At 41.2% G+C, this 19251-nt stretch overlaps 1 protein-coding gene across 9 annotated transcripts in view; it reads right to left on the reverse strand.

Moving 5' to 3' along the window:
- Window positions 1-19251, reverse strand: part of ANKRD44 (ankyrin repeat domain 44) — a 288800-nt gene that overhangs the window by 80022 nt on the left and 189527 nt on the right. For all 9 annotated transcript variants that reach the window (XM_053918901.2, XM_053918899.2, XM_045198483.3 and 6 more), the window contains exons 11-15: window positions 10650-10732; window positions 9443-9506; window positions 7413-7481; window positions 5002-5142; window positions 2608-2688 (exon numbers count right to left, since the gene is read on the reverse strand). In XM_053918901.2, the coding sequence (XP_053774876.1) occupies window positions 2608-2688; window positions 5002-5142; window positions 7413-7481; window positions 9443-9506; window positions 10650-10732 (438 nt within the window). The remainder of the gene's footprint in view (window positions 1-2607; window positions 2689-5001; window positions 5143-7412; window positions 7482-9442; window positions 9507-10649; window positions 10733-19251) is intronic.

The raw sequence follows: 19251 nt of genomic DNA on the forward strand, positions 1-19251 counted from the left end.
ATTAATGTGTGGTTGTCTCTCACATGCCCCCTACTGGAGACCTGGCCTGCAACCCAGGCAGGTGCCCTGACCAGGAATCGAACTGATGACTCTTTGGTTTGCAGGCAGGCACTCAATCCACTGAGCCACACCAGCCAGGGTTTAAAAGCCTTTTATGACAGAGCTGTAATTTTTGGGAAAAAGCCACCACCTGTGGAATAGGTTAGAGCAAGGCGTGTGGCTCCACCTTCCCTGAAGAGCCCTGACCTCCGGGACACACGTCCCTGAGGATGTGATGCGTTAGCTCAGGACCTACTGCAAACGGTACAGCCCTGCCAGGGAAGAGGGAGTAAGCAGGCAGTGCCGCTCCGTAACTCCAATTTCATTTCTGCAGCAGGAGGACAAACAAAACCTTCACAAAACCAAGCTGATTCAATTTCGTATCCAAATTGAAAGTGTAAGATTCTCACTTTGAAATGACATTTACCTATCTTTTGGGAAAAGGCAAAAGGAGAAAATAAATCACATATAGAGGCAGTTTAAAATGATATTTTAATTTCTAGAAAAACTGGTGAAAGACATAAATTTTTTAATCCAAAGACCTCCATATCACATGATTTATCCATAAAATATTCCATGATAAATCAAACTATTCTTGCAGTCCTGGTAGCACACTGTCTTTGGTGATCTGTGCCTTATAAGGAAGTCCTTTTCTATTTTGATCATTAAATGCCCATGGATGGGATTCTAGGTGTGACTCATTATATACCAGATTTGGCTCTTTAAATAAAATCACTCAATAGGAATAGCATTCTAGTGGACACACAATCCCAGCTTCTGAAAGGATTACATTCTAAAAAATCTGTTGATAAATTTATAATTTAATGTGTAATATGTAATTCAAATTGCACCCAAAGAGTTATTTAATCCAGAATATTATACCTGACGTATACTACCAACAGTTCTATAAGAAATAACAACAGCAGTATAGAATTTGAATATTCTCCACATTGTTTTTTAAGGGACCGTGACTAACAAGTGCTAACTGGGTCCTGACTAGCAATTTTGGCAGCTAAGCTGCAAGGTCAGGAGGTGCACAGTAGGTCAGGGGTGTATCCGGACAAGGGCAGTAGCCTCTCTCTGCATAAAGGAGCTCTCAGGCAGGCCGGTCCTGCCCTCCCCGCCTCTCCTGCCCCTTCCCTCTCCACCAGCAGTAAGAGGGCTGGCTGCTCTGGCCCACGGCAAGCTTGTGTTTCACTGGGGAAGGGAGCACTTGCTCAAGTCGCCTAACATCCCACAGCCTCTAACATGGTTATTTTAATTTTGGAGTATTCGAGTAAAACCTTGGCCATTTGGCTTGACTCACAGCTGTTTCCACAGCTGTGGGACTCGAGTTATGTCCCACAACCTGCGCCGGAGCCACACTCTCTTAACTATATCCTTCTACTTTCTACATACTTCTAACTTGGAACTCTGCACCATGCTCAGACACCACAGGAGAGCTCCAGGGGTGGGAGGGAGACAGGGGTGGGGGGGGGACACAAGCAAGAGGTCACAGAGAAACTTGTCCCGCTGACAACTGGAAAAGAGAATAAACAAGTTAAGGGCTGTGTGTGTGTGTGTGTGTGTGTGTGTGCCACTCAGGGCACCACATCCACTGGGCCCCAAGACACAAAGGGTGGGCACTATTCGTTCATTTGTTCATTTATAAAACACATACTTATTGAACACCACCTACGTGCTGGTCACCACACTGGGCAGCACAAGCTTGTCACTGTGACTTGTAGTACAGGAAGGACTCCCAGAGGACGATGTTTAGGGCTTCCCATGTATCAACACCCCTGGGTAACGGCAGTCCCTCCCGCCCAATCAGAGCACTGGCTGAGTCTCTCTCAGAAGCCAGAGAGGGGCAGGTGGGGCGAGGTGGGACAGGAACAGCTGGCAGCAGGAGCAGGGGGCTGTTTGTAAGTTGATGTGTGTGTGTTGGAGACAAAGGGGAGAGTATGATGCATGTATGTGGCACTGAAATCTCAAAACATTATTCATAGAATCAGCTAAATAGTTATCAACAGGTCATGAAAGGAGAGCCTGAGGCCCTAAGACAGGGGTGTCAAACTCATTTTCACCGGGGGCCACATCAGCCTTGAGGTTGCCTTCAAAGGGCCAAAATCATTTTAGGACTATATAAATGTAACTACCCCTTACCTGTTAAGGCGTTGAAATTACATTTGGCCCTTTGAAGGGAACCACAGGCTGATGTGGCCCTCGGTGAACATGACTTTGACACCCCTGCCCTAAGAGGAACTTCAGTACGTTGCCTGAGGCACATGACGGATGGCAGAGCCAGAAATGATATGTGAGACACACCTGGTTCCAAACACCGCTGACCAATCACAGTGACGGTCATGCCAAAGCTTACAGTTTTAGAAAGAGTACCCTGTGTGAAAATGGCATAATTAAGGGATCTACTTAAAGAACAGTTTCTTCTTCAATAAAGACAAGCCCACATTACTGTCTCAGGATCCCAGGTGAAACCCCCAAATAGTAAGGCTGGCCCATGTGGCTACTCGGAGAAGCAGACAGGGAGCCAGTAACTGCACCTGGTGCTTAAGCTGAGAAGTAACTTACAGTGCAGCTTCCTTTTCCTTTTGTTCTCGGGCTCTTTCAAGTTCTTCGGAATTTTCATGGGCGTTTCCTAAGGTCGTCTTACTTCTCGGCGTAAGGAAAAGAAAAACAAATTACAATTAACTTTGTAATGGCAAAGTTGCTAATGATTTTGGTGCAATTGGAATCTCAGTGATTTTTCCCCCAATCCAAAAGAAACATGCGCTATTGAGTTGTCACTGAGGATATAAATTATACATGGTTCTCTCCAATGCTATCCAGTAAATCTATTCTCTCTCAGGAATCCAACTACGAACGTACTGTATTTTGCCGTGTATAATGTGCACTCACATTTTTGGTCCAAACGTTCAGAAAAAAAAATCTTTTGGTCTTAATTTTTTAATTCAATTATTTATTTATTTAGATACTCGGGGTTTTTTTGTATTATAAAGGAATTTTAGCATTTATTTTTGAACATATAGTACAGGAAATTGTATGTAGCAAATTACAAAACACAAAAACAGATAAAAGGTACAAGAAATTTGGTACAACAAAACCAATTATTGTATTCCAGGGCATTACTTTGCACATGGATATCGTTATAGCTTTCTAGAGTTACATTTTTAATGCATAAGCAGAAATACAAGAGTTAAAAACATTTATATAGATACAGAAGTAGTACTACCCATGTACAAGCATATCTTTTTATTTCCCTCAAAAATTTGGGCAAAAGAAGTGTGCATTATGGAAGGCAAAACACAGTAACTGTCCTAACACTTCCACACAGGTATCAGCAGTTAAGACATCGATCAAGCTGTTCACACTTCCATAACTATCCTACCACCCCAAGGAAAAAGGAGGTGACTTAGCTTAAACGTCTCTGACTCCTACCACACTCATTGCTGCCTCTCTGCCAGCTCATCTCACTTATCCAGGAATGGGGTCCTAGTCACCCCTCACCTGCCAAAGCAATGCTTTATCACCTAGGATTCCTTTTCCAGTTCTTAACAGGTGAAGTGTACTTGTTCCCCGATTCTATTCCAGGGGAGTAGTACGGAGCCTGGCACATGGTAGATACTCAGTAAATGTGTGTGGAATTAATAACGTGCCTGGCTGTGGGATCCTGAGTGCTTCGTCTGACTTGACAGTATTATACAAACATGAAGGGGGAAACGGGCAGTGTTTTCCAAACTATGGAAATATGGATCATAATCCATCACTGATTATAAAATCAGTTTAGTGGGTTGCAATCGGTAATGTTTTTAATGAAATTAAAAACAACACAGAATGTATTATGCACGGTAAAAGTGAATACGGTTTTATAAAATTTGTTCCCATTATACATACATATATAACATATATATGTGACTGTATGTACTGGTTATGATATAAAACGTACTTCTTACTGTGAGTCACTGTTTGAAAGCCATTACTTTACAATAGCAATTTTCAGCCGGTGCGCCGCGGTAGGCACACTGGAGCGCCACAATTTTTCAAACATGCAATATGTGACTATTTAGTCAGGGGCACTGACCTCTTTTCCCTTAGACTGTCAAATAAAAAACGACAACAGCCAACACAACAGCAGCCATCTGGTGTGAATGAATCAAAATTATACCTATTTTTGTCTGGTCAGCAAAAAATATTTTTTTCAGTGTGACACAGAATTTTAGTAATTAGCTTATGTGTGCCATGAGATGAAACAGTTTGAAAATCGCTGCTGTACAGGAACAGGGCTTAGCACTGATCTAGAATCAGTTCCACAGCACAAGGCAGCAGACAACTCAATAGTTCTCCAAACAGGGTCACTGAAAGCTATTCCTGTGAAGGAGGCCCCCGGTCCTTAAGTCTTTGAGAGCCGTCTCATAAACTGTGGGCACTTCTCCTTCCTAGCCACCCAGAATCCAACGCTGTCCAGGGCTACCGATTTCCTCTCCTGCTCTTGAAAGAGCATCAGACCCAGGTGTGGAACAATAAAATAGTGACTACTGTACACACACGGACACTGCATTCGAAGACTACTGGGATTATGTGCATGGATGGATATTTTTGACACATGACATATGTCCGCAAATGTAAGTTTTATAGCAAAGGAAGCATTTAAGTGATGATAATGGAAAGTGCAGCACATGACAAAACAAATTACAACAGATTTTGAATGTCAAACTGAAAACCTGAGCTTGACAGCTCCACTTGGCATTCTACCCAAAAAACAGAGAAGTAATTGCGCAGTGACACGTAATAATCGCACGCGAGAGCAAAATGGGAAAACTGGGGTAGGGATGAAGCACTTCTAACTCCTCTGGGTCTGGGTGAGAGAGTCTTCAGCCAGTTTCCTTGAGTCTGAATGAAGAAAATTAGCAAACCGTCACCTCCCCTGCCCTACCCCAGAGGAAGCAGGAATAAGGTTGTTTTTACTTTCTATCCATGTCTGAAGCAGCAGCATAGTGCAAAGCTGTCCGTCCCCAGTCATCTGTTTCATTAACGTTGGCCCCTGTGGTCACTAATGTCTCAATACAGTGGAAATGACAATTTGCAGCTGCATAGTGCAAAGGGGTCCTGGAAAACAAACAGCAATTTGTTACTTCATTCAGTCTGAAAAGCAGACCCATCACCAGCACTAGCACTGACAGCAGTATACCTGTGGGTGTGGAAAGCTCCTGGTCTCTCAGAATGGGGAGGTTAAGGGATACGCCTTCCTTTGTTTTGTAAATTGCAACTGAGGCTAAGAACCAGTTGCTCAGACAAGGCCACCCACCTGCAGATCTATTCTCTTGGCTCCTCATGCCTGCCTGTCCTGGTTCAGGTCTACATCACTGCCCAACTGGAATATTGCAATACCATCCCTATCGGCCCCCTTATCTCTAATCAAACTCCCAGTGAACTTCTAGTTGCTATGAATGAAGAATTAGGTTTTCTAAGGCCCGATGCCCACAATTGACAATCCTGTCCTAAAACTTGTCTCCCTCCCCACTGAACAAAGCCTTGATTCCTTAGTCTGAAATTGAAGGCCTTCCCTAGCCGGTCCCAATCTCCCTTCATTGAGTCTCTTTCTCTCCCCTACATGAGCCCTTTCCTGAATCCCAATGGAACGACCTGAGGTTTTCCCTATCATGTCCATACACTACCTTTGCCCATATTGTTCTCTTCCCTGGAACGTCCCTTCCTGAACCACTTCCACCCATCAAGACCCTCCTTGTTCTTTAATGCCAGAAGTTTTCTTTCCCTTTCGTCTGAGATTGTTTAGCTCCTATCTTGGCTTCTCTTGAGCATCCATCACATGTTGCCTCGATGTTAGCTATAGGCGTCGTCTCATCTTCTCCACTCAACTATAAGGTTGATGGGAAGAACAATGCACAAAGGGTCAGAAGCCCTGGGTCTGGTTTGGGCAAAGCTGCAGGCTGCACCCAACCACATCCGCTACCCGGCCTGGGCTTTGTCCTTATGTCTATAAGCACCTCTGAGCAGCTGTCGCCCAAGGTCCACTCTAGGTCTGAAATTCCATGTACATGTATAACTGGTTTACTTTCGCTGGGCTCAGTTTTCTCATCAACTGGAAAGGATAGTAACCATCTCCATGTATCTCACAGAGTTACTATGAGAAATCAAGTGAGTGACGTTTAGAGAATACAGCACCTTGTAAAGTGCAAGGCAGCGCAGAAATATAAAGTAATGTTTTATATTATTTATTTTTAGGCCTCAATTATTAAAGGTTTATCTGCTGTTCCTAGACCATTTTCAGGGAATACTAACCAAACAGCATACTAGAAATAGAGTGACTTTATTTCAAGTGCTATTTATTAATTTTCGAGTCCAACTATTTTATATTTTGTAGTCAGTTGAAGGGCTCTTTGGCTAGTTGATTTACTCCTTTTTAGTCTAAAACAAAAAGGAAATTGTAAGTATTTTACATATTGGATTGCTTGTTTTTATTAATTAAGCTGAAAATTATTAGGTATCAACTATGTGGCAGAGCCTGGAGCTAAAGAGAAAATGAGGCCCAGTCCTTGTCCTCAGGACCCCCACAGTCAGGTGACGAGAGAGGCAAGGAAAGAGGGTCCACCGGACAGTGTGATGCGTGCCACAGTCACAGAGCCTGTGGGGCGCAAGGGGCGCAGAGAGGAAGGGCACGCTGTCAGAGTGGTGGGGAGCTGTCACAACGTAAATCCGGAAGGATGAGTACGAGCTCCTCTCTGTGGCTGGTAAGAGAAGAAATTTGTAGCAACTTTAAGAGCCAGGGTATGTGTGTAGAGGAGGAGTAGAGAGAAGTTATGAAAAAATTAATTAAAATTTAATTTAATTAATAAATTTATATCCATGTATTGCAGTAATACTATGGCACAACTCAGCAATACAAAGGACCAATAAGGTAAGAAAAGTTCTATGGCCCATTACTGGTGATGGTGGTGGGGGTGGTGGTAGTGATGTGTGTGTTTAATATTTTAAACATGTCTAAAGATTTATCCCAAGATGAAATGTTCAATAAATATAAGAAAATGCTCTAGATCTTGTGACCACATTCTTGCTTAGGGAGGCTAAACTGCTCTAATCTGATGCAAACAGAAGTTTCTAAACTACATCCATGTAGAGGGTTTAAAAAGATGGGAAGGAGAAGACAGGCAACTGGCACTTCTAAACAGAAGCTATGAGATGCTTTCCTTGCGGCTGGTGCTTTGTTGGCGTTTCGCTACAAGAAGGGGTTTCCTCCTAGGGATGAAAACTCCCCAGCTAGCTCCCCTTTTCCCTTTTCAACATAACATGATTTCCAGATGGACTGCTCCCTGCTTCCCTCATTTCGGCACTTGAAGCAGAGTTCCCTGTTTACATACCTCCCACACTTGTCCTTTTTGTGGAAATCCGCTCCACTGCTCTGCAAGAGTTTTATACATTCCACATTACTGGAAAGACAGGGAAAACATCATTAAGGTGGCAGAGGGGAACTGCTGGGCTGTCTTCAGACAGAGCTGTGTTCTGCAGAGCGCAGGTGGAAATGAATCGATACTTTCAGCTTTAAATTCCGCTAACACAAAAATAACCTCACCGTATTAGAGTAGTGCCATATGGAGGATCTAAAGTTACCAAAATTATTTTTTCAAAGCTAACAAAATCAGTACATGAAAGAGTTTGCTGAAACATTTTCAATTCTATGACTAAGGAATTTAATGATTATTATGTGGTTAAAACTTTCAGTGATGGTTTCATCATTTATGCTAAAAATCTCTTTCATAACCATCATGAGTTTATGAAACCCTCTAAATCTATAATAATTTCATGTCACCTTTAAACAGTGAGCCAGAGTGGATGAGCATTACCTTGTATCACAGCAGAATGAATTCACCAGCTTAACCATTTTCGACCCAGACTCTCCTTAATGGAAAATAAAACAGCTGCATTTCCCTGTCTTTTTAATCTAGGTGAATGAATGTGCAGAACCAAGGCCGAAAATGATGTAAGGGAGCGTAGTGATCTTCCAAAGCTTCAGTGTCATTTGCAGATGCAATAAATCATGTTTTGTGGAAAGCAAAGGACCCACTGAAGTGAGTTTTCCCATGGAGGGGAAGGAAGCTAAACATTCATTCTAACAGGAGTTCCACGCGTGAACGCAGGATGGTGTGTTGTCACTTTCTGGGCAGGTCTGACATTTTTAAAAATGTGGGCATCAAAACAGACAATCATCCATCGTTGTTTTAAACTTAAAATGCTAAGAAGTATCGTAGGATTTACTCTTTTATTATAATTTACATATGAAAAATGACCTCATTAACGGTAAACCTGAGCCCAGCAGGGCTCTCCCCACCCCCATCCGCCCCTTATAGCCACCTTTCTCAGAGAACTGGCTGTGTCAGAGAACTTTCTGAGACATTGTGCGCTGGTGCAGCAGGCCAGTAGATGTAAAGCGCCTGTCCTCACAGAGAGGCCAAAGCATCAAAGGCAGAGGCAGATCCCAGGTGTGTAGCTCATGAAGCTCATGTGATTGGGGGGAATGAGGTGAAGAGAAGGAGGTTCTTTTAAAAAAATAATACAAAATTATGAATATAAAATGAGATATGACTTCGGAAGGGAACCATGCAAATAAGGGGCCCTAAAGCTCCAGAGTTTATCTACATACTTCTGATATACAGATAAATGGAGAAGTGTTGCTGTTCCTTAAGGACTAGGAAATTGATTAAGAACCAACATCTTACCCAAACAAAGCCATTGGAGAAAGGCCATGTTTGGGTAATGGGGTCGTATATCAACAATGTATTGATCAGAGCCTTAATCTAACCACTGACATGAAAACGAGTATCTGATGAAAAATTCTCTTTGCAAATTAAAAAAAAAAAGACAAGGATTAAATCCCTTCTTTCTTATCCTTTGGGTTTTCTTAACCATTGTTCACATTTAACCCCTATAAAGACTCAAAAATCAGTTTTGAAATAAGGACAAAAATGTCTGTAAATGAACATGAATTAACTCAATCTGGGATTCCCTTGATCATCACCAACCTAACAGCAACAAGAAGGAAAAACTTAAGAACAAATCTCAAATGATTTTCTCTCGGGGTAGGGAATACCAAGTAGATGTATATTCTATAGGGTGAAAATCTACAATTAAAAAATGGAAAGAAAAGAAAGTAAAGAGAACAAAACAAAAGAAAAACAATTTTCTATATGAAATGGGCTGATATTTTCCTTTAGAAGGACAAAAACACAAGTAAATCTGGGAGTACAACAGTGGTATTTGGTGACAGTAGAAATGATTCTTTCCCATTTTACTACGGAAATCACCTTTGAATCACAGACAACTTAAGTAAGACACTGAAGATGAGTTAGTAATTAAGTCATGAAAATAACAACTGAAATTGCTAGCTACTCACCCTCCTGCAGCAGCAGCGTGAAGGCACGTTCTTCCAAATTTATCTGGGGTGTCTATTGCAAAGCCTGCAGACAGCACGCGCTCATTACTAAACAAGGACACTATGCTATACTTTTGTCCTAGTTAAACCACAAGAAACATTGCAGAGACAGAAAAATCAGTTAGTAGAAAAACCAGAACGCAAGCAATTGTAGTCAGAGAGAGGTTGTCATGGAAACGAATGGTAACTGCTCAAGCTTGGCAATTTGATTAGGAAGAACCGTGAAGTCAAGAAGAATTTATTTTCACATTCAGCTCTGGGTGAACAGCCCCATATTTCAATCCCAGGACAGAAATTTATGAAGCCAATTTGAGATAAGTAGGGCAATAGACAGACAGACAGAACACATGGAGAAAACATGGAAGGTAAAGCAGTCATCTTAACATGCTGGAACAGATGTTTTCTTAATATATGATCAGCTTTCAGTTGGTTTAAGATTTGGGAAACATGCTTCCATGCAGAGATTATTTTTAAACATGCCAAAAGCAGGGAAAATGAATCAACCATAGGTAAAGTACTTAAAGGGGGAAAAAAATGCTTCTGGAATATCTGTTGAATTAATTCATAAACAATCTTTGCCTTGCAGAACTCTATCACCTTCGAAAGCCAGGAACTTCTTATACATGGAGGTTGGCAGAAGCAGTGATAAGAAAGATTAGCAAAGCTCCAAACCAGAAGGAATTTCTTGGTTCCAAACAGGCCCGCATTAAAAAAATAAAAATTAAACCTAGTTGGAGGGGATCAACCATGGTGATTTTTCAGAGCCCACACAGTGGGATGGTAACACATTTCTACTGTCAAAATGAGGGGGGGGGATTTGGCTTCTTTCCTTTGTTGAAAAATATGAAGCGCTAAGGCACCATTTTAAGCTTCAAAGATGCTTTCTCCATTGATGACAAGTTTTCTGTGAGCTCCGGCCATCCCTGCCTGTCTCTCACTCTGGGTCACCCCAGCTTTGACTTTAGATGAACAGACAAGACTCTCATTCAGGGGCAGGGATACTGACATTCCAACAGGTCCACCACCAAGGACTGCTAGAGACTGTCCCCAGAGCAGGTAATGAATGACATGAAGCACAGACAGCCACTCACTCTGACCAGACACCTGACGCCACGTGGCTCACTTACAGGACACACTGAGCCCCATCTGTGATAACGGAGCTACTTACCCGAAGACAACAACTTTCTGCAGCAGTCAGAGTGCGCGTTTAGGGCAGCTAAGTGTAAGGGGAACATGCTATGGATTCCACACCTGGGGAGGAAAAGACAGGGCAGTTCACAGCACCAGCTCTCCAGATGCATGCAGAAGGATAACGACCCACCCAGAAGTCCTCGGATGAAAAGTAAACCCACGCCACCTCGCTTAGGGACTCTCGGCTGAAATAATTTTGTGATTCTTCCACTTGAGAAATAATCATACAATCATTTTCTACCTTAAAATAAGAAAGTCCCGGACCTAAATCAGAAGTAAAAGCCCATAACAATAGAAGCAGATATTTTAAAGAAAATGTTTCACATAAACATATGTGACTCTTTACCTTTAAAATTAATTTCCTTTTCTTTTTTTCTTTCAGGTTAGGAATTTGATGTCTCATTCACTCATTTATTCATCTACTCAATACTTTCTAAGTATCAGATACTATGCTAAGTGCTAGTGATAAGACAAACTCTCAACTTTGAAAAGCAACCTGCTTTATTCCTTGAATTAATAAACAAATATTTATTATTGACCTATGATGGATGTATCAAGCACTTTGCTAGAAGTTAGGAATAGCTGTATTATTGAATATAAAATTTTATTTTATTTTTTAAAAGATTTTATTTATTTTTAGACAGAGGGGAAGAGTGGAGAAAGACAGGGAGAGAAACAGCAACATGTGATTGCCTCTCACTTGCCCCCTACTGGGGGGCCCACAACCTAGGTATGTGCCCTGACAGGGAATGGAACCAGCCACCTTTTGGTTCGCAGGGCCGTGCTCAATCCACTGAGCCACACCAGCCAGGGCTGAAAGTAAAATTTCAGATGAGAATAACCACTGTTTACCTTTTGCAGGTAAAACTTCACCTCCCTAACAGACTTTCATATTTCACATTAACCCACATCAGGACACCAGTCACAAATGCAGTTGGAAATAGTAAACATTCTCTGGCACACATCTCATACATCTAGCAGATTTTTCCCTAACGGTATGACAGAGAGAATCTAGAAGAGCACTTTTTAGATGGATCCCCCACCATCACACAGTCCCCCGGATGGTCCCTAAGGGACAGGGAGCCCTCTGAGGGCAGCGCCCCTTGCCTCCAGCATCAAATCCTCCTCTCGCCCATCTCTCCTCAAACAAGGACCCACAGCTGTGTGCTGAAATGTAGTTCACAGCAAACAGCATCATCAGGAGATTCCTGTGTGCTTACATGCATTTATAAGGTTAGTGACCATTTCTCATAACATCTCATTACATTCAAATAATATATTTCAGATTTTGTAAAGTATCTGCATAAAATAAGCAAGTACATCCATTTACACCTGCAGAATAAATTACCTAAGCTTCTCCTCTGGCACAAAGTGGCCCGTTTCCAGATTCTACACTTCATAAAGAAACACATATGATTTGAATATAAGTTATAGATACATGAATTTTATTTGCTATCTTAAAAGTTATGATGATGTCTGGGAACGTGTGAAAATACATACAGATTCACATATATTTCATGGTGTTCGGTGTTCTGCAAAATCTCAGTCTGCAATAAACTAACTACCTCTCTCCTTCCACGAAAACTTCTGTTTGTTGGCGTTTTTGTTCAGTCTTCCCTCTGTTCATATTCTTTTCCCTATATGGAGATTTCCAACCCGGTGTATATAATAGCCGGCATCCATCGGGGGATGCAATCCGCCCGTCTTCCGGGCAGCGTCATGTGCAAGGAACTGCTTGTAATTGCCTCTCTCATCATTTACGAAAGAAAACAAGATCCTGAAAAGCAACTGCATCAGTGACAACCATGACACTCGTGGAAAGGAAGACTGTGGTGGGGGGTGGGGGAGAACCGTTTCTATTTGTGCCGCTGTTTATATTGTTCCCTCTTGATGCCAGTGAGACACAGTAATTTTGTTTAATGTATAACATGTTTTAAAAGCGTCTTCCTAAATGGAACTTTAAGCTAACGAGATTTTAGCTAACCATTTTATTTATTTTGGACAACTGAGGCAAAAAAAACATGATTAAACATCTCTGGATATGAGGAAAATGGATAGAATGTTTTCTAGGATGTTTTTAAGTTCCTGAAAAAACATGCCTGAAATCAAGGACTGAATTGTTCAAGATTTCTGTGAGCCTTCCTTATTCTTTATATATATATAAAGAATATTTATTAAAATATAAATATTCTTTATATATATATAAAGAATATTTATTAAAATATAAATACATAAATTTTTACATTATATATATAACACATACTTAGGTCTACAGTATATATGTATATATGTGTGCACAATATATAACATATAAAATATATCCTACATAAGATATAGATAAGATATATTTCATAAAGACATATAAAATATATATTGATATAAAATAATATAAGCAAATGAATTAGATAAATTAGTATCAAATTCTATAAGAAAACATAAAAAGTACGAGTGATAATATGACCGCAGCAGTATTGTAACATATTCCATAATCTTCATTCTCAGTACTTCTAATCAAGCTTTCCATTTAAGACCACTGTATTTAGATAATTCATCACAATGTGCATTAGCTAATTATGTCTTTTCTTTGCTGTAACTTATAAACCTGAGAAGATAAGGAAGAACTATTCTATAAGGTCTAGCAAAAAGTCTGATATATATTTTTATTCCATAGTTAATAAGAAGTCACTACCTCAGTTTTGAAAACATATTAATTTAGACTCAAGTTCTATTAGCCTTTGAATTTCAATATGCTGCTATCGTCCAAATGGAAAAACTAAATATCAGGTCAAAATTGGAAAGAACATAAAAGTGGAATTCAGAATCTTTGTGTCACTTCAGAAACGATTCATGCATTTCAAAATAAAATTAGTCCTTTATTGTTATAAAATAAGACTGCTTCTAAAGGAAGGATCGTAAAACCTTAGCAGGAATATTAGGGTGTGACTGTCTTATAAGTCAAATAAGAAGGATCCCTCTGATGTCATCAGGTATACGTCCAGGAAGACCAAGAAATAAAGATGTCAGATAACACTAATCTGAACAACGCCTAAATTACAGAAAAGAGGAGACCAACTGCAGTTAAATTGCTGTATTTGTTTGACCAGTTATAAAATTAATGGAACACATTTGTATTAGCTATTTCTAATTTAGCAGTTAGCTGGTGTCCCCTACCCAGTTATTTAAGAATAAATGAGGTCAGAATAATTTGTAGACAGCTATCAGAGGTGAGAAAAGAACTTCTTGCACCATTAGAATATCAGCTGGCTTAAGCATTTGCCTGGGCATCAGACAGACACAGTCTGTCCCTTCCACATCTGGCCTTTTCTGGAGCCTTCCTTTAGGTCATATTGTAAAGAACACTGTGGTTAAGGAGATGGGATCAGAAAGTTTAAGTTTGAGTTCTAGTTTACCTGCTTGCTAGCTATTTGATGTTCAGCAAGTACGTAGCAGTTCCCTCATCCAGAAGGTAAAGATAACAACAATGTCAATCTTCCAAGGCAGTGGCAAGGATTAATTGAGATAATGCATACAAAGTCCTAAACAGACAGTCCGGCCCTGGGTAGGCCTTTGCCATGCATGTCAGTATTGTGATTGCCCTCGTAATTACTATTAGCTTAGTTGGATAATCAGCAGTCTGTGAGTTCTGAAGTTGTAAGCAGGTTGTACTTCCTTAAAATCAGGTGTGTGATTCCTCAAAAGCTAAGAATGAATGTGATCAGCTAGCATTCCTGTTGTCTTTCTTCATTTCACAACCCTTTACGGTACCTGTCTCGCAGTTCTGCTGGGGGAATTGGCTTAGTTTTGCCCGCCAGGTAGATGAGACAAAAACATGTGATGATTTTTGATCATCCAATGATTTTATGATTCTTAACTCTACTGATCAACCCAAATCAAAAAGTCAGTCTCATATTAATTTTATTTATGTCATTTAAGCATTTGTCGCATGCCCCGAAGTTATAGCATTTGGGCATAACTGACAGCAGTGACGAGAGTCCTTGCCGTCTGCAACCTACAGGCATCTTCAGTGACTCCTTTTGAACAAAGCCAAACACGAATGTGGCTCACAAGGCCCCTTCCGGATCTGGCTGTTGCTAACTCACGTGTGTTCTGGAATCGCAGTGAACTTGGGTCCGTTCTTCCTGGAGACCACGTCCTGCCCCCGGCTGTTGCACATGTGGGTCCCTGCACCTGAAACTCTCATTTCCCCCCCTGCTTCTTGTAGCCCTTCTCAAACCAATACATGCATCTCGGGGTGGAGGGTGGGGTACAGTCACTGAAAATATATTTGGGCTTTCAAGAATTCTCTATGAAAATTTTTAAACTTTCTCCTTTTGATGATAATCTAAAGCAATTAGCACAAAAGCATATTTGGTTTCACCCGAACATCACCTATTGCTACATACCTCTGCAAACCCAGGGCCCGTGTGTGTCTTTAGGGCCCTGTGGTGCGGTGGGGTACCACTTTAGATGGCAGGGGGCAGTAAGAAAAAAATAAAGGTGGACTCAGTGGACAAACGGTGTCTGAACCTAGGGCAGGCCAATGATGATGCAGTATAGTGAGCCTTCCACAGTTTGGCCATCACTTGCGCTGTGTGACAAGTCCACTGTCCCACCACCTGAAGCCACTGCACAACCTCCACTCCTGCAGTGCATACTAAACCCTGAGGAGGAGCCACCATGGCCACCAGGACTGCAAAACCACACACACAGCAATTTAATTTTGGTAAAACGTGGACTATCATATCATTCATTACTTGGAAAGACAACAGGCCTCGTGCTTAGGAGCTGAGGCTCCAGATCCAGACCACCAAGGATGGGGTCCCGTTTCCATCCCTCGCAAGCGCTGTGACCTCAGGCAGGTAACATTTACTGCAACTCTAAGATAGTGACAGTCCTAGCACTTAGCCCGCGGTGTTCCCGCGACAGTTAAATGTCACCCTTCAGCGTGGTGCCCAGCATGGGTAAGCACTTGTGAGTGTTTGCTTCCACTGACTGCCATTCTGTGCAGTGCCAGTGAATGTTGTTTGCATGTGTTTTGTAATTTTTTGGATTTATTGACATATTAGAGTCAAAAGCCTAAGGAGTTTCTATCTAGTCTTAGTTTATATACATTCAAATAACATTATCATGAAAGCAATTCCAATCCATAATTGGATCTGTAAGACTCTCAGTACCAGGACCCAGCTTACTGCTACTCACTCTGCCATCTGCCTTGACCACTGCTCCTCCCGGAAGTGCCCCCAGCCCTGCAGTGTCCCAGACACGCTCCCCCGAATGTCCCAGTGGCACCCGGCCATTACCCCAGGATCACATTTAGTCCACAAGCGTGTAATTGCTTGTAAAATTCTTACCCCCAAGAGGGCAGGGACCTCTGTAACCCCAGAACCTGACACAGTGGGGGCCACTTAACAGGCCTTCAACAACCATCTAGTGAATGAATGGATGTCAGAACAGCTACTTGCATAGCTACAACACCCCTGCAACAATTCTGGGGCAGGTGAGGCAGAAAAAGAGGTGAGAGCATAATGGGTCAGGTGGGAGAGAAATTAAAACCCTAGAGACAAGCCCCCCAACCTAAAAAAGTTGAAGAAGAAAAACCAAAGGGCTTTGACATCACATAAAGTTACACGAGCCAAACTGCAGAAAGTGCTCTGACTTAAGAATTCAGAGAAGTGAAAAGAACAACAAATGACATTCGATCAAAGCCTGAGAATAAAATTCAAGTAAATTCATAAGAAAGTAATGACCATAGAAACTTGCCATATACAGATCTTTTAAAATACACTTGGTTGTATTGGTTATGAAGAGAAATGGGTTATTTTCATAAGTGTTATATATTTGTTTACTTATTTACAGAAGGAAGGGCCTGCTTTTCTCCTCATTAGTAAGCTACGCTACCTAGATCTAAAAGGAGCCCAGAGAAAGTGATTTGCGGGGAGGGGAGGCGTCTTCAGTAAAGTTAATCTTCTCCAACTCTCCTCCCCCTCGTTTTGATATTTTCCCCATAAGTCCTTCGAGATGTGGCTCTTCCTGCCTTTCCCCTTCATTTCTTTCCACTTCCCCCCCACACGTCAGGTACTCCAGCCTGGGGAAGCTGCCTTCAACACATTCACACGTTGGTGCTTTTGAATACTTTCTGGAACTTCCTTTCTTGCTTCCCCCTCTATCTTTTTCCTTACACAATTCTATGCACCTGCAAACTCCTACCCTTCCTTCCTTTTGCTGAAATGTCCCCTCCTTTGCAGAATCCACAGAGCCACTGTTTCCACGGCCTGGTCCAAACCTCTGCCATAACAAATTGCACAAAACTGTGGTCATTTGCTCTTGATTTTTCTCTCTACCACTAGACTAGGAGCCCAGAAACTTACCACACTTCCCAGGACCATTTACATTTTGGCTCATTTTCAATTGTGTTGCACAAAATTGTCAAATAAAGTAAAATTCCTAATAATACACTGCCCTCATATTGTTCTGCACTGGATAATTCAGTTATTGTTACCCACAGTTTCTGTGATGAAGGCTAAATTCTTTTTTTAAGTATATTTTATTGATTATGCTATTACAGTTGTCCCATTCTCTTATCTCCTCTTTATCCCCCTCCTCCTGGTATCCCCATTCCTGCCAGCATCCTCCCCTCTTAGTTCATGTCCATGGGTTGTACATATAAGTTCTTTGGCTGCTCCATTTCCTAGACTATTCTTAACCTCCCCCTGTCTATTTTGTACCTACCTATTATGCTCCTTATTCCTTGTACCTTTTCCACCATTCTATCCCTCCTCCCCTTCCCCACTGATCTGCCTCCATGTGATCTCCATTTCTGTGATTCTGTTTCTGTCTAGTTGTTTGCTTACTTCATTTTGTTTTTTAGGTTCAGTTGTTGATAGTTGTGTTTGTTGTCATTTTACTGTTCATAGTTTTGATCTTCTTCTTTTTCTTAGATAAGCCCCTTTAACATTTCATATAATAAGGGCTTGGTGATGATGAACTCCTTTAATTTGACCTTATCTGGAAAGTACTTTGTCTGCCCTTCCATTCTAAATGATAGCTTTGCTGGATAAAGAAATCTTGTGTGTATGTCCTTGCCTTTCATGACTTCAAATACTTCCTTCCAGCCCCTTCTTGCCTGTAAGGTTTCTTTTGAGAAAGCAGCTGATAGTCTTATAAGAACTGCTTTGTAGGCAACTCTTTTCTCTTGCTACTTTTAAAATTCTCTCCTTATCTTTCATCTTTGGCAATTTAATTATGATGTGTCTTGGTGTGTTCCTCTTTGGGTCCAATTTGTTTGGGACTCTCTGAGCTTCCTGGACTTGTATGTCTACTTTTTTCACCAAATTGGAGAAGTTTTCCTTCATTATTTGTTCAAATAAATTTCCAATTTCTTGCTTTCCCTCTTCTCCTTCTGGCAGCCCTATGATTCAGATGTTGGAACATTTAAGGTTGCCTCAGAGGTTCCTAAGCCTCTCCTCATTTTTTTGAATTCTTGTTTCTTCATTCTGTTCTGGTTGAATGTTTATTTCTTCTTTTTGTTCTAAATGGTTGATTTGAGTCCCGCTTTCCTTCCCTTCACTGTTGGTTCCCTGTACATTTTCCTTTATTTCACTTTGGGTAGCCTTCCTTTGTTCCTTCATTTTGTGACTAAGCTCAATCATTTCTGTGAGCATCCTGATTACCAGTGTTTTGAACTCTGCACCTGATAGGTTGGCTGTCTCCTTGTCACTTAGTTCTTTTTCTAGGGTTTTGATCTGTTCTTTCATTTGGGCTATGTTTCTTTGTCTTAACACACCTGTTACATTGTAAGGAGCAGAGCCTTAGGTATGCACCAGGGCAGGGCAACCAACTTCGCTATGTTGTGGCACTGTATGTGTGGAAGGGGTCAGAGAGGGAACAATGCTGCTTGCTTGGCTCTTGCCCTGCTTTGAAGAGACTGGCAGTTTCTCATGCCATCACAACTCCCACAGGTTTTTACAGCCAGAGGTTCTGAGGCTTTATTTTCCCCTGCGCTGGAACTTTGGCTGGCACGGCCTGTCTCGTTCCCCAGTTGTTCCTCCCCGTTTATCCTGCCGCCACCTTGCTGAATCTCCTCTCTGCCCTGGCTGCCCATGTCCACCCCTCCTATCAGTCTGGATGAATGTTTCTTTAATTCCTTGGTTGTTAGACTTCCATACAGTTCAATTTTCTGGCAGTTCTATTTTTTTTTTTAATTGGTTGGTTCCTTTTGGTTGTGCAAGGAGACAAAGCATATCTACCTACACCTCCATCTTGGCTGGAACTCCTTTAAGGCTAAATTCTTTATTCAGGAATCTAAGGCTCTCTTTATTTTGGTTCTACTATATATTAAATAATAAAATAATAGTTAACATTTATTGATATTTTGTTCTAGGCAATGTTCAAAGAGCTTTTAACATGAATTATCTTGTTAATAACCTTAGCAGATGTATTTACTTAATTCATACAGATCTTAACCTATTGCAGAGAGCTTTACTAGTAATTAAGTCCTTCAATCCTCATAACAAACCAATGGGTAATACTATTATTATTAAATACTTTCCAATGAGGAAACCAAAGCACAGAGAGATTGA

This window comes from Desmodus rotundus, chromosome 2 (assembly GCF_022682495.2).
Source record: "Desmodus rotundus isolate HL8 chromosome 2, HLdesRot8A.1, whole genome shotgun sequence".
NCBI classification, from domain to species: domain Eukaryota; kingdom Metazoa; phylum Chordata; class Mammalia; order Chiroptera; family Phyllostomidae; genus Desmodus; species Desmodus rotundus.